Source organism: Oncorhynchus mykiss, chromosome 13 (assembly GCF_057628025.1).
Source record: "Oncorhynchus mykiss isolate SJ-2025 chromosome 13, ASM5762802v1, whole genome shotgun sequence".
Classification (NCBI taxonomy): Eukaryota; Metazoa; Chordata; class Actinopteri; order Salmoniformes; family Salmonidae; genus Oncorhynchus; species Oncorhynchus mykiss.
Window position 1 is genome coordinate 34,520,462 of NC_143034.1, and position 13,153 is coordinate 34,533,614.

Genomic DNA, 13,153 nt, shown 5'->3' on the forward strand with positions numbered 1-13,153 from the left:
TGTGGCTGCCATTTCACCCCCAAAATAGTCATCGCAAATTGGGCTGTGTATAACTCTGTAAATGTCTCACGGACAAGGTGACTTTCATCAATATACACTCTAAAAAGTAAAGGTTCCTGGAGTATCCTTTAGAGGTTCTTCAAATTGAAGATGTGGGGGAACCCCTAAAAGTTATTTGAAGAACCTTTTGTGGGAAGCCCTATAAGTTCTTTGAAGAACCCCTTATAATGGTTCCTCGAAGAACCTCCCTCCATTATAACAATATTGACTTAAATAATTTTTTATTTAGTGGCACCACAAATGTGAATTAATATTTAAAAGCAATTACAGTGCCTTGCGAAAGTATTCGGCCCCCTTGAACTTTGCGACCTTTTGCCACATTTCAGGCTTCAAACATAAAGATATAAAACTGTATTTTTTTGTGAAGAATCAACAACAAGTGGGACACAATCATGAAGTGGAACGACATTTATTGGATATTTCAAACTTTTTTAACAAATCAAAAACTGAAAAATTATTCAGCCCCTTTACTTTCAGTGCAGCAAACTCTCTCCAGAAGTTCAGTGAGGATCTCTGAATGATCCAATGTTGACCTAAATGACTAATGATGATAAATACAATCCACCTGTGTGTAATCAAGTCTCTGTATAAATGCACCTGCACTGTGATAGTCTCAGAGGTCCGTCAAAAGCGCAGAGAGCATCATGAAGAACAAGGAACACACCAGGCAGGTCCGAGATACTGTTGTGAAGAAGTTTAAAGCCAGATTTGGATACAAAATTATTTCCCAAGCTTTAAACATCCCAAGGAGCACTGTGCAAGCGATAATATTGAAATGGAAGGAGTATCAGACCACTGCAAATCTACCAAGACCTGGCCGTCCCTCTAAACTTTCAGCTCATACAAGGAGAAGACTGATCAGAGATGCAGCCAAGAGGCCCATGATCACTCTGGATGAACTGCAGAGATCTACAGCTGAGGTGGGAGACTCTGTCCATAGGACAACAATCAGTCGTATATTGCACAAATCTGGCCTTTATGGAAGAGTGGCAAGAAGAAAGCCATTTCTTAAAGATATCCATAAAAAGTGTCGTTTAAAGTTTGCCACAAGCCACCTGGGAGACACACCAAACATGTGGAAGAAGGTGCTCTGGTCAGATGAAACCAAAATGGAACTTTTTGGCAACAATGCAAAACGTTATGTTTGGCGTAAAAGCAACACAGCTCATCACCCTGAACACACTATCCCCACTGTCAAACATGGTAGTGGCAGCATCATGGTTTGGGCCTGCTTTTCTTCAGCAGGGACAGGGAAGATGGTTAAAATTGATGGGAAGATGGATGGAGCCAAATACAGGACCATTCTGGAAGAAAAAAGTCTGAAAAAGACCTGAGACTGGGACGGAGATTTGTCTTCCAACAAGACAATGAACCAAAACATAAAGCAAAATCTACAATGGAATGGTTCAAAAATAAACATATCCAGGTGTTAGAATGGCCAAGTCAAAGTCCAGACCTGAATCCAATCGAGAATCTGTGGAAAGAACTGAAAACTGCTGTTCACAAATGCTCTCCATCCAACCTCACTGAGCTCGAGCTGTTTTGCAAGGAGGAATGGGAAAAAATGTCAGTCTCTCGATGTGCAAAACTGATAGAGACAAACCCCAAGCGACTTACAGCTGTAATCGCAGCAAAAGGTGGCGCTACAAAGTATTAACTTAAGGGGGCTGAATAATTTTGCACGCCCAATTTTTCAGTTTTTGATTTGTTAAAAAAGTTAATATCCAATAAATGTCATTCCACTTCATGATTGTGTCCCACTTTGTTGTTGATTCTTCACAAAAAATACAGTTTTATATCTTTGTTTGAAGCCTGAAATGTGGCAAAAGGTTGCAAAGTTCAAGGGGGCCGAATCCTTTCGCAAGGCACTGTACAAAAACACATTACAAAATTGCAACATTTCTGCAGACATGTCAGACCATAATAAATAATACATTTACTTTGTTTAGTGCTTTTAATGACATTTAAACATTTTTTAAATAATGATGTACAATAAAAACAACTAATTAAAAATGAATCATAGGTAAACTAACAATATTGTAGACGTGATGCTAAATGCAGATTTTTCAGCTTTAGTGTGTATATCATATTCACTTAGTTATGTTAGGAAGTTTGCCATCTTTGTGACCGGCCCTGGTAACTTCACCCCAAAACACAGTAACTTAAGAACATAAGTGTTTTTCTGACATTTTTGAGAAATTTAAGGGAAAATAAAAGAAATACAGCCCTAGCAGAACCCCAAGTCCCATGGGGACGTCCTCGAGGGCGTGGATGTTCTCCCCATCAAAGGCCAGCAGGATCTCACTCTCCTGCTGAAATGGCATTTTGGGTTCTACATTGTGACATTAAGATACTCCTACTGCAATGTTAAAACATTCTACATTGTGACATTAATTCATTGATATCATGAAACAACTCCATGTATGTATTTTCTGATATTTGATCAGAGATTATTTATCAGATTATCTCTGGTCAAAGCTAAGAGGTTTCTCTGCTGTGTGTGTTCTCTTGTGTACAGTCAGACTGCCAGATTGACCAAAACTCTTCCCACATTGATCACAGCAATAAGATTTCTTTCCTGTGTGTGTTCTCTGGTGTTGAGTCAGCTTGCTAGATGAAACAAACCTCTTCCCACATTGACCACAGATATAAGGTTTCTCTCCTGTGTGTGTTCTCTGATGTAGAGTCAGATGTAGTAAAACTCTTCCCACATTGATCACAGCTATAAGATTTCTCTCTTGTGTGTGTTCTCTGGTGTAATGTCAGAGAGCTAGATGTAACAAATCTCTTCCCACATTGACCACAGCTATAAGATTTATCTCCTGTGTGTGTTCTTTGGTGTAATGTCAGCTGGTCAGATCGAACAAAACTCTTCCCACATTGATCACATATATACGGTTTCTCTCCTGTGTGTGTTCTCTGATGGAGAGTCAGAGAGCCAGATGTAGTAAAACTCTTCCCACATTGATCACAACTATAAGGTTTCTCTCCTGTGTGTATTTTCTGGTGATTTTAATGCCTGATGAGGAGGTGAATCTCTTCCCACAGTCAGAGCAGCAGTGAATTCTCTTCCGTGTGGGTCTCTGCTGGTGTTTATTGAGGTGTTCTGATGTAGAGAGACTCTGCTCTGCCTCGTCAGCATCATGATGTTGTTGAGGCTCCCCAGAGGACCCACGGTAGTCCCGTCTCTCTCCTGTGTGAACAACAAAGTCAGACAGATGGTTAAAGGCCCACAACAGCGGTAATCCACTGTAAAAGGTGATACCAACAGCGTAGTCATGATGTTGTACAACAATTGACGTCTGTAATGAATGTTAAAATTATTTGACAAATGTCTTAAAATGAGCAACAATAGTCATATTTTGTCTTGTTTTCACATTAGTAGTAACATTGATGATTGTAGACTAGAAATAAGTTATTCATTGACTTTTGGTCTCCAATATAGGCCCCTTTCTGTGGTTAATAAAGTTGCAGGACGAGGGCGATTAGCACACAAGTTGATTGCAGAAACACCTCCCTGCTAATGAGGAAACCGATAGTTATGGATGAAGTATATCTGCCTGGAGCAAAATGGTGAGCAAAGATTATAGTTTTTCACAATGTATTCTGAATGTGAATGGGGGAAAACGCAGGGGAGTAATCTCCATTTCCAGGTTGCTTATGAGTACATTTCACACTACTTTGGATTATAATTGTAAGGCTCGTTTGAATGTCCTGCTTAATATAATGTTTGCTACAGTATTAAGAATTATGTGTAATTATTGAAGAACCGCGTTAATGACAGTACACATTTGGGTGTTGCTAATAAAGTTTAGATTTCTTTCTATTTCACCTTTATTTAACCAGGTAGGCCAGTCGAGAACAAGTTCTCATTTACAACTCCGACCTGGCCAAGATAAAGCAAAGCAGTGCGACAAAAAAACAACAGAGTTACATACACTTGGGATAAACAAACGTACAGTCAATAACACAAGTGTGTGCAAATGGAGTAAGAAGGTAAGGCAATAAATAGGCCATAGTAGCAAAGTAATTACAAATAAACACTGGAGTGATGGATGTGCAGATGATGATGTGCAAGTAGAAATACTGGTGTGCAAAAGAGCAAAAAAAGTCAATAAAAACATGGGGATGAAGTAGATTGTTGGATGGGCTATTTACAGATGGGCTGTGTACAGCTGCAGAGATCGGCAAGCTGCTCAGATAGCTGATGCTTAAAGTTAGTGAGGGAGAGTCTTTAGCTTCAGTGATTTTTGCAATTCGTTCCAGTCATTGGCAGCAGAGAACTGGAAGGAAAGGCAGCCAAAGTAGGTGTTGGCTTTGGGGATGACCAGTGAGATATATTTCCTGGAGCACGTGCTATGGGTGGGTGTTGCTATGGTGACCAGTGAGCTGAGTTAAGGCGGCCTAGCAAAGACTTATAGATGACCTGGAGCCAGTGGGTTTGGAGACGAATATGTAGCGAGGGCCAGCCGACGAGAGCAGTGGTACATGAAGCTTTGGTGACAAAACGGATGGCACTGTGATAGACTGCATCCAGTTTGCTGTGTAGAGTGTTGGAGGCTATTTTGAAAATGACATCACTGAAGTCAAGGATCGGTAGGATAGTCAGTTTTGCGAGGATATGTTCGGCAGCGTGAGTGAAGGAGGCTTTGTTGCAAAATAGGAAGCCAATTCTAGATTTAATTTTGGATTGGAAATGCTTAATATTAGTCTGGAAGGAGAGTTTACAGTCTAGCAAGACAATTAGGTATTTACCGTTGTCCACATATTCTAAGTCAGAACCGTCCAGAGTAGTGATGCTGGACGGGCAGGTACGGGCAACGATCGGTTGAAAAGCATACATTTAGTTTTACTAGTGTTTAAGAGCAGTTGAAGGCCACGGAAGAGTGTTGTATGGCATTGAAGCTTGTTTGGAGGTTAACCTTTTTGGGATAGGGGGCAGCATTTTCACTTTTGGGTTAATAGCGTGCTCAGAGTGAACTGCCTCCTACTCTGTCCCAGATGCTAATATATGCATATTATTATTAGTATTGGATAGAAAACACTCTGAAGTTTCTAAAACTGTTTGAATGATGTCTGTGAGTATGGCAAAAACCTGAGAAAAATCCAACCAGGCAGTAGGACATCTGAGGTTTGTGGTTTTTTTAAAGCTTGGCTTACCGAATACACATTGAGATATGGATAAAGTTGCACTTCCTACGGCTTCCACTAAATGTCAACAGTCTTTAGAAACTTGAATGAGGCTTCTACTATAAAGGAGGGGCTAATGAGACCTCTGAGTCAGTGGACTGGCAGAGTGCCTTGGTCTCATGACGGGCGCTCCCGACAGAGTTACCTCTCGTTCCAGTGCTTTTCTTCAGACAAAGGAATTCTCCGGTTGGAACATTATTGATATTTTATGTTTAAAACATCCTAAAGATTGATTCCATACATCGTTTGACATGTTTCTAAAGGACTGTGACGGAACTTTCCGCGTTTTTGTCTGGACGAAGTGCCTATGCCTCATGAAGATGGATTACTGGGCTGAACACGCTAACAACAAGTGGCTATTTGGACATATATTATGGACTTTATGGAACAAATCAGTCATTTATTGTCGAACTAGGATTCCTGGGAGTGCCTTCTGATGAAGATCAAAGGTAAGTGAATATTTATGGTGTAATTTCTAACTTCTTTTGACTCCAAAATGGTGGATATTCCTCTGGCTGTTTTGGGTTCTGAGCGTCGTTCTCAGATTATACTTTTTTTCCAGTAAAGTTTTTTTGAAATCTGACACAGCGGTCGCATTAAGGAGAAGTCTATATTTAATTCTGTAAATAACAGTTGTATCTTTTATCAATGTTTATTATGAGTCTTTCTGCAAAATCACCGGATGTTTTGGAATAAAAAAATGACTGCATGTAACGCGCCAATGTAAACTGAGATTTTTGGATATAAATATGCACATTATCGAACAAAACATACATGTATTGTGTAACATGAAGTCCTATGAGTGTCATCTGATGAAGATCATCAAAGGTTAGTGATTCATTTTATCTTTATTTCTGCTTTTTGTGACTCCTATCTTTGGCTGGAAAAACGGCTGTGTTTTTTTTACTTGGCTATGACCTAACATATGTTGTACTTTCGTTGTAAAGCATTTTTTTTCCCGGACACGATGGGTAGATTAACAAGATGTTTATCTTTCATTTGCTGTATTGGACTTGTTAATGTGTGAAAGTTACATATTTCAAACAAATATTTTTGAATTTCGCAAGCTGCCTTTTTAGCGGAATGTTGTCGAGGGGTTCCCTGCCCTAGAAAGGTTAACCTCTCTGGGATCGTTTGGGACGCTTGCGTCCCACCTCGCCAACAGCCAGTGAAAGTGAAGGGCGGAAATTTCAAAACAGAAATATCATAATTGAAATTCCTCAATCATTACAAGTATTTTACACCATAAAGATACACTTCTCGTTAATCCAACCACAGTGTCCGATTTCAAAAAGGCTTTTCGGCGAAAGCAGAACATATGTTAGGTCAGCAACTAGTCACAGAAAGCATTCAGCCATTTTCCAACCAAAGAGAGGTGTCACAAAAAGCAGAAATATAGATAAATTAATCAATAACCTTTGACGATCTTCATCAGATGACACTCCTAGGATTCAATCTTACACAATACATGTATGTTTTGTTCGATCAAGTTTATATTTATATCCAAAAACCTCAGTTTACATTGGCGCCATGTTCAGAAATGCCTCCAAAATATCCGGAGAAATTGCAGAGAGCCACATCAAATAACAGAAATACTCATCAAACGTTGATGAAATATACATGTTTTACATAGAATTAAAGATAAACTTATTCTTAATGCAACAGCTGTGTCAGATTTCAAAAAAGCTTTACAGCAAAAGCACAATATTAAATAATCTGAGAACAGCGTTCAGCAACAAAAGCAAGCCATACAGTTAACCGCCAAATTGTGGAGTCAACAAAAGTCATAAATAGCATTATAAATCTTCACTTACTTTTGCTGATCTTCGTCGGAATGCACTCCCAGGACTCCCACAAGAAATGTTTGTTTTGTTTGATTACGTCCATATTTGTCCAAAATACCTCCGTTTTGTTCGTGTGTTTAGTTCACTATTCCAAAGGCACAATGCGCGACTAGGTTGTCACGTCGCGCAGTAAACAACTGATTGGCCACAGCCTAGTCCATTGTTGAAACAGCTCTTATTCGACCCCCTTCCACAATAGAAGCCTCAAACAACTTTCTAACGGCTGTTGGAATCCTTGGGAAGTGCAATCTGGCCCCATATACACAGGATAGGCAATCACTTAAATTAAACTACAAACCTCAGATTTCCCACTTCCTGGTTGGATTTGTCTCAGGTTTTCGCCTGCCATATGAGTTCTGTTATACTCACAGACATCATTCAAACCGTTTTAGAAACTTCAGTGTTTTCTATCCAATACTAATAATAATATGCATATATTAGCATCTGGGACAGAGTAGCAGGCAGTTTACTCTGGGCACCTTATTCATCCAAGCTACTCAATACTGCCCCCCTAGGGCCTCCCGGGTGGCGCAGTGGTTAAGGGCGCTGTACTGCCGCGCCAGCTGTGCCATCAGAGTCCCTGGGTACGCGCCCAGGCTCTGTCGTAACCGGCCGCGACCGGGAGGTCCGTGGGGCGACGCACAATTGGCCTAGCGTCGTCCGGGTTAGGGAGGGATTGGTCGGTAGGGATCTCCTTGAGTCGCTGGTGCGCGATGAGACCTGTGGCGGGCCATACAACAGGCCCTTCAATTTGACACACTAAACTCTGTCTGAGAAGTAGTTGGTGAACCAGGCGAGTCAGTCATTTGAGAAACTAAGGCTGTTAAGAATACGGTGATTGACAGAGTCGAAAGCCTTGGCCAGGTTGATGAAGACAGCGACACTGTATTGTCTCTTATCGATGGCGGTGTCATGACGTTGCCCTCTTTGAGTACAGCGAGTACCATCCCCCGCTCTCTGCTTCTACAACCAGACTAATGTGGTCAGAGGTCGTAAATGCCTTAGAAGACCCTGCCTCATGGCCACACAGTATTAGAGATAGGGTAAACTTTCACAGAGGACAAAGGAATTGCTTCCACCTCACAGAACTCAAACAAATTTCATGTTCCGGAGAAAGTATAAAAGGTCGGTGAAGAATCCAGCTACGAACTGGTCCGTTTGTTACAACTTTGGGAAGCTCATGGGAGATGGTGTGGCCACATTACCATTACGCTGTTTACATAATAGCCTCAGATATGAGGTTTACATCTAATTGTTGTATAAGATGAACGAGTGAGTATGATACTGTTTGTATAATTGTGTAATATGGTTGTGGACTGTTTAATGAAGAAAAATACAATTCCCTTTTGATTTGAACTAAATCAGAGGACCGCCCCTGAGCCCGGTTAGGGTCAGGCCTCCTGGGACAGCCCCTTTTCTGCCATTCCGAATAACACCCAACTTTGAGAAATTATCAGTAGACCATGTTTTTCTCCATTAGGGGAGGACAAAGATTGTAGACCAATGTTGAATCTTTTAACCATACCACGTGGTTAAACTCTTAGACTATTGATACCGACAGAATAAGAACAAGTCTTTGATATTGATTACTAGTCTGCAGGTAGGAATTCGGTATCATTGAACTCGAAGAACGACAACCGCCGAAACATCCATTCTATAACGAATGTCACTTTGAACTATCCCCTCTAATCAAGACAGGGAGAGAGACGGACAATTCTACAAAATAAATACTTTTCACCAGCAATCAAGACGACAGACTGAGCGTAAATATATATATTGATTGCAATTGTTCGCGAATGAGTGAGCGTTCATGTGTAAGGGATTAGCATTTTAATTGTTATAATTAACTCTGTAGGGACTTCTTAGTCGACCTACATTGCCCCTTTGTCTAACAAGCCGCCATGCCGGTTCAGCCCACATTCTATCATTTCATGTAACCATATTTACTTTTTGTTTATGCATTTCTGTGAATTACTTAGTAATAAAAAAAATATTTAAGACAATTGATGTATGGATGACTCAGTGAAGACTGGATTCGTGCAGATAACCAACAATTTACAACGTTTGGAATGAGACTAAAATAAATAAATCATTAAATTAGAAGACTTTTGATCAGATATGAAAATATCTGAAAGGTTATATTGGGAAATTAGAACTTTGTAATCTGAATACTTTCCTTGGTGCCCCAATTTCCTAGTTAATTACAGTTACATGATTATTCAGTTTAATCGAGTAACTAATTACAGAGAATCTTTGATAAAAACGAAGTCTTCAGTTTAATGATTGTAAAGACACAACAGCGGTTATGATATCGTTTAGTACCTTGAGATTGGCTGAGGTGCACTCGTGACCAGCTCGGAAACCGGATTGCACAGTGGAGAAGGTACGGTGGGATTCAAAATGGTCAGTGATCTGTTTGTTAACTTGGCTTTCGAAGACTTTAGAAAAGGTAGGGCAGGATTGATATTGGTCTGTAACAGTTTGGGTCTAGAGTGTCACCCCCTTTGAAGAGGGAGATGACCGCGGAAGTGTTCCAATCTTTAGGAATCTCGGACGATACGAAAGAGAGGTTGAACAGACTAGCAATAGGGATTGCCACATTGGTGGCGGATATTTTGAGAAAGAGAGGGTCCAGAATGTCTAGCCCAGCTGATTTGTACGGGTCTAGGTTTTGCAACTCTTTCAGAACATCAGCTATCTGGATTTGGGTGAAGGAGAAACTGGGGAGGCTTGGGCAAGTGACTGCGGGGGGTGGGGAGCTGTGGCCGGGGTTGGGGTAGCCAGGAGGAAAGCATGGCCAGCCGTATAGAAATGCTTATTGAAATTCTCAATTATCATGGATTTATCGGTGGTGACAGTGTTTCCTAGCCTCAGTGCAGTGGGCAGCTGGGATGAGGTGCTCTTATTCTCCATGGACTTTACAGTGTCCCAGAACTTTTTGGAGTTAGAGCTACAGGACGCAAATTTCTGTTTGAAAAAGCTAGCTTTTGCTTTCCTAACTGACTGTGTGTATTGGTTCCTGACTTCTCTGAAAAGTTGCATATCGCGGGGACTATTCGATGCTAGTGCAGTACGCCACAGAATGTTTTTGTGGTGGTCGAGGGCAGTCAGGTCTGGAGTGAACCAAGGGCTATATCTGTTCTTAATTGTACATTTTTTGAAAGGGGCATGCTTATTTAAGGTGGTGAGGAAATTACTTTTAAAGAACAACCAGGCATCCCAGTTTAGGTCACTTAACAGAACGAACTCTGAAGATAGATGGGGGGACAATCAATTCACATATGGTGTCCAGGGCACAGCTGGGAGCTGAGGGGGATCTGTAACAGGCGGCAACAGTGCAAGACTTATTTCTGGAGATCATTTTTTTAAATTAGAAGCTCGAACTGTTTGGGCTTAGACCTGGAAAGTATTACAGAACTTTTTAGTCCATCTCTGCAGTAGATAGCAACTCCTCCCACTTTGGCAGTTCTACCTTGACGGAAAATGTAGTTGAGGATGGAAATTTCCGAATTTTTGGTGGCCTTCCAAAGCCAGGATTCAGACACGGCAAGGACATCAAGGTTGGTGGAGTGTGCTAAAGCAGTGAGTAAAACAAACTTAGGGAGGAGGCTTCTGATGTTAACATGCATGAAACCAAGGCTTTTACGGTTACAGAAGTCAACAAAGGAGAGCGCCTGGGGACACGCAGGGCCTGGGTTAATCTCTACATCACCAGAGGAACAGAGGACTAGGATGAGGGTACGGCTAAAGGCTATCAGAACTGGTAGTCTAGTGTGTTGGGAACAGAGAATAAAAGGAGCAGATTTCTGGGCGTGGTAGGATAGATTCAAGGCATAACGTACAGACGGGGGTATGGTAGGGTGCATGTACAGTGGAGGTAAACCTAGGCATTGAGTGATGATAAGAGAGGTTGCATCTCTGGAGGCACCAGTTATGCTAGGTGAGGTCACCACATGTGTGGGAGGTGGGACAAAAGAGTTCTCTGAGGCATGATGAGTGGGACTAGGGGCTCCGCAGTAAAATAAAACAATGATAACTACCCTAAACAGTATACAAGGCATATTGACATTAGAGAGACATAAAGCGAGGCATAAAGCAATCAGAGGTGTTGATTGGGTGAGCTAGTTAAGACAACAACGGGTAAGACAACAACAACAACAGGTAAAATGGCAATGAATGGGCAGAGAGGGTCAGTTAACTACACACAGGGCCTGAGTTCGAGGCTGGGGCCGACAGATAAACAAAATAAACAAAATGGAGTACCGTGATTAATGAACAGTCCAGCAGGCATCAGCTATGTAGCCAAGTGATCATAAGGTCCAGTGAACAGCAAAATATAAACCAGGGAAGCCGTTTGGTAGTCGTTACAAAGCTAGCTGGGCGCCTGGCTCGAGGCTAACTGGTGCTAGCGTCGGGACAAGGGCATTAGCCACTATAGCCACTCCGGTGCGTCCGGGAGGAGGAAGAGGTTTTTTCTGGTGGTTAGGCTATCTTGATCTCTGGCTCCCGAGTTATTTGTGTGTCTTAATTATTTAATCAAACAGCGTGCTTAAAGCATCAGACCAGTTCAGTACATATAGTTGATTTAATTAAAACACATGGGGTGTGTCTATATATGGAAAAATACACGTTATAATATTTCTACCAATCGGTTGGTAGAAAGAAAAGATGATTCTTGGTTGACCTAAAATTTGTTTTAGTTGGGGCCCTAGTGCATTCATTAAGTTCAGACCGCTTCCCTTTTTACACATTTTGTTACGTTACTTATTCTGAATTTAAGAATTACATTTAAATGTTTTAGAAATGCTTGAGACTCAATTAAATCAATTAATCATATTGAGGATATACAGTGTTTGTTTACATTTACTGATAAACATTGGAGTAAAAAAAAGCTTATATTTTGGGTTCTGATGGGGTATGACAGTTGAACTAATCTCATGAGGCATTTATAAGTGATTTCTTCAAGAAACAATGGGTACAGATCATTAATGTATAAGTCCCAAAATGGATGTAACAACTGCTGATTGCCCCTTTAAGACTACATATTGGGCTAATCTAATAGGAGATATTGAGGACTACAGTATTTCAGGCATTGTCATTAGATGCATTTGATCAATTGTTCACGTTTTGTTGATGGTCCACTCTTGATGTTCTACATGTTACAGTGTAGCTTCAGCCATTCCTACAGAACAACATTAACGTGTAAAACCCCTTTACTGCATATTGGTTCAACGACTGCAGAGACGGTACTTACTGGTATTAAACAGATCTCCAACCTCCTCTTCTTCCTCCAATGTGACAGTAATCTCCCCTTCCTCCTCTTTCACTCTGAACGAGTCTTCCTCTTCTTTCACTGAAACGTCTTTCTCTTTTTCTTTCACGGTAACAGCCTCACCCTCTACTTGTTTTACTGTAACATCCTCCTCCTCCTCTTTCACAACAATGTTCAGCCCCAGAGCTTCTTTCTCCGTCCAGCAGACCTCCTCTTCTTTAACAGGAGGGGAGTAGTTTAGGGAGTTCATGGTCGGGGATGTTAGGTAGCTATCATTAGCAACTAGGCCAGAGCTAACTTAACTAATACAAAATAACGTAATATTAAATAGGTTAACAAGTAGATACGACAGAAGTGTGTCTAAAACACAGTAGCTAATATAGACCGAAAGCGTATAAATAGCTTGAATCTTTCGGCTATGTTGGATAGCAAGCTACCGAGGTGGTTGACGAGCTGTTTCTGAAGAACCGTCCACTAGATTATACGTCACGCTAGCAGCGTCGCCTGAAAGACGCACATCGCCGTTTGCTGACTGTAGGGGAAACGAAGATAAAGAATATTTTTAATGGATTTAATTAAATAATACCATTATATTGAGACATACAAAGACAGGAATGTGTTGTTTAATTAGTGCAAATAAAACATGTTTACTACAGCCCATTTAAGGCAGTTTCATTATGTAACACTAAATCTAAATATGTAGCTAGCTACTGTAGGTCTATACTGCTCCAACATGGTGTAACAATACATCACGTCGATGTATATAATGAACAGACTAGGTTTATAC

General features: G+C 40.9%; 1 protein-coding gene across 1 annotated transcript; it reads right to left on the reverse strand.

Annotated features, from left to right (window-relative positions):
• Positions 1-2,000: 2,000 nt before the first annotated feature.
• LOC110487397 (uncharacterized) lies at positions 2,001-12,851 on the reverse strand. Its single transcript, XM_021559329.3, has 2 exons — positions 12,349-12,851; positions 2,001-3,253 (listed from the first exon to the last, which is right to left on the reverse strand). Exons 1-2 carry the CDS (start codon positions 12,614-12,616, stop codon positions 2,991-2,993), a joined length of 531 nt encoding a protein of 176 aa, XP_021415004.2. The 5' UTR covers positions 12,617-12,851; the 3' UTR covers positions 2,001-2,990.
• Positions 12,852-13,153: the final 302 nt, after the last annotated feature.

Excerpts from the sequence above, each read along its gene's own strand:
- LOC110487397 (XM_021559329.3), bottom strand. The coding sequence starts at position 12,616 with ATGAACTCCCTAAACTACTCCCCTCCTGTTAAAGAAGAGGAGGTCTGC. Across the intron at positions 3,254-12,348 it reads TGGAGATCTGTTTAATACCA|GAGAGAGACGGGACTACCGT; the intron begins GTAAGTACCGTC and ends TTGTTCACACAG.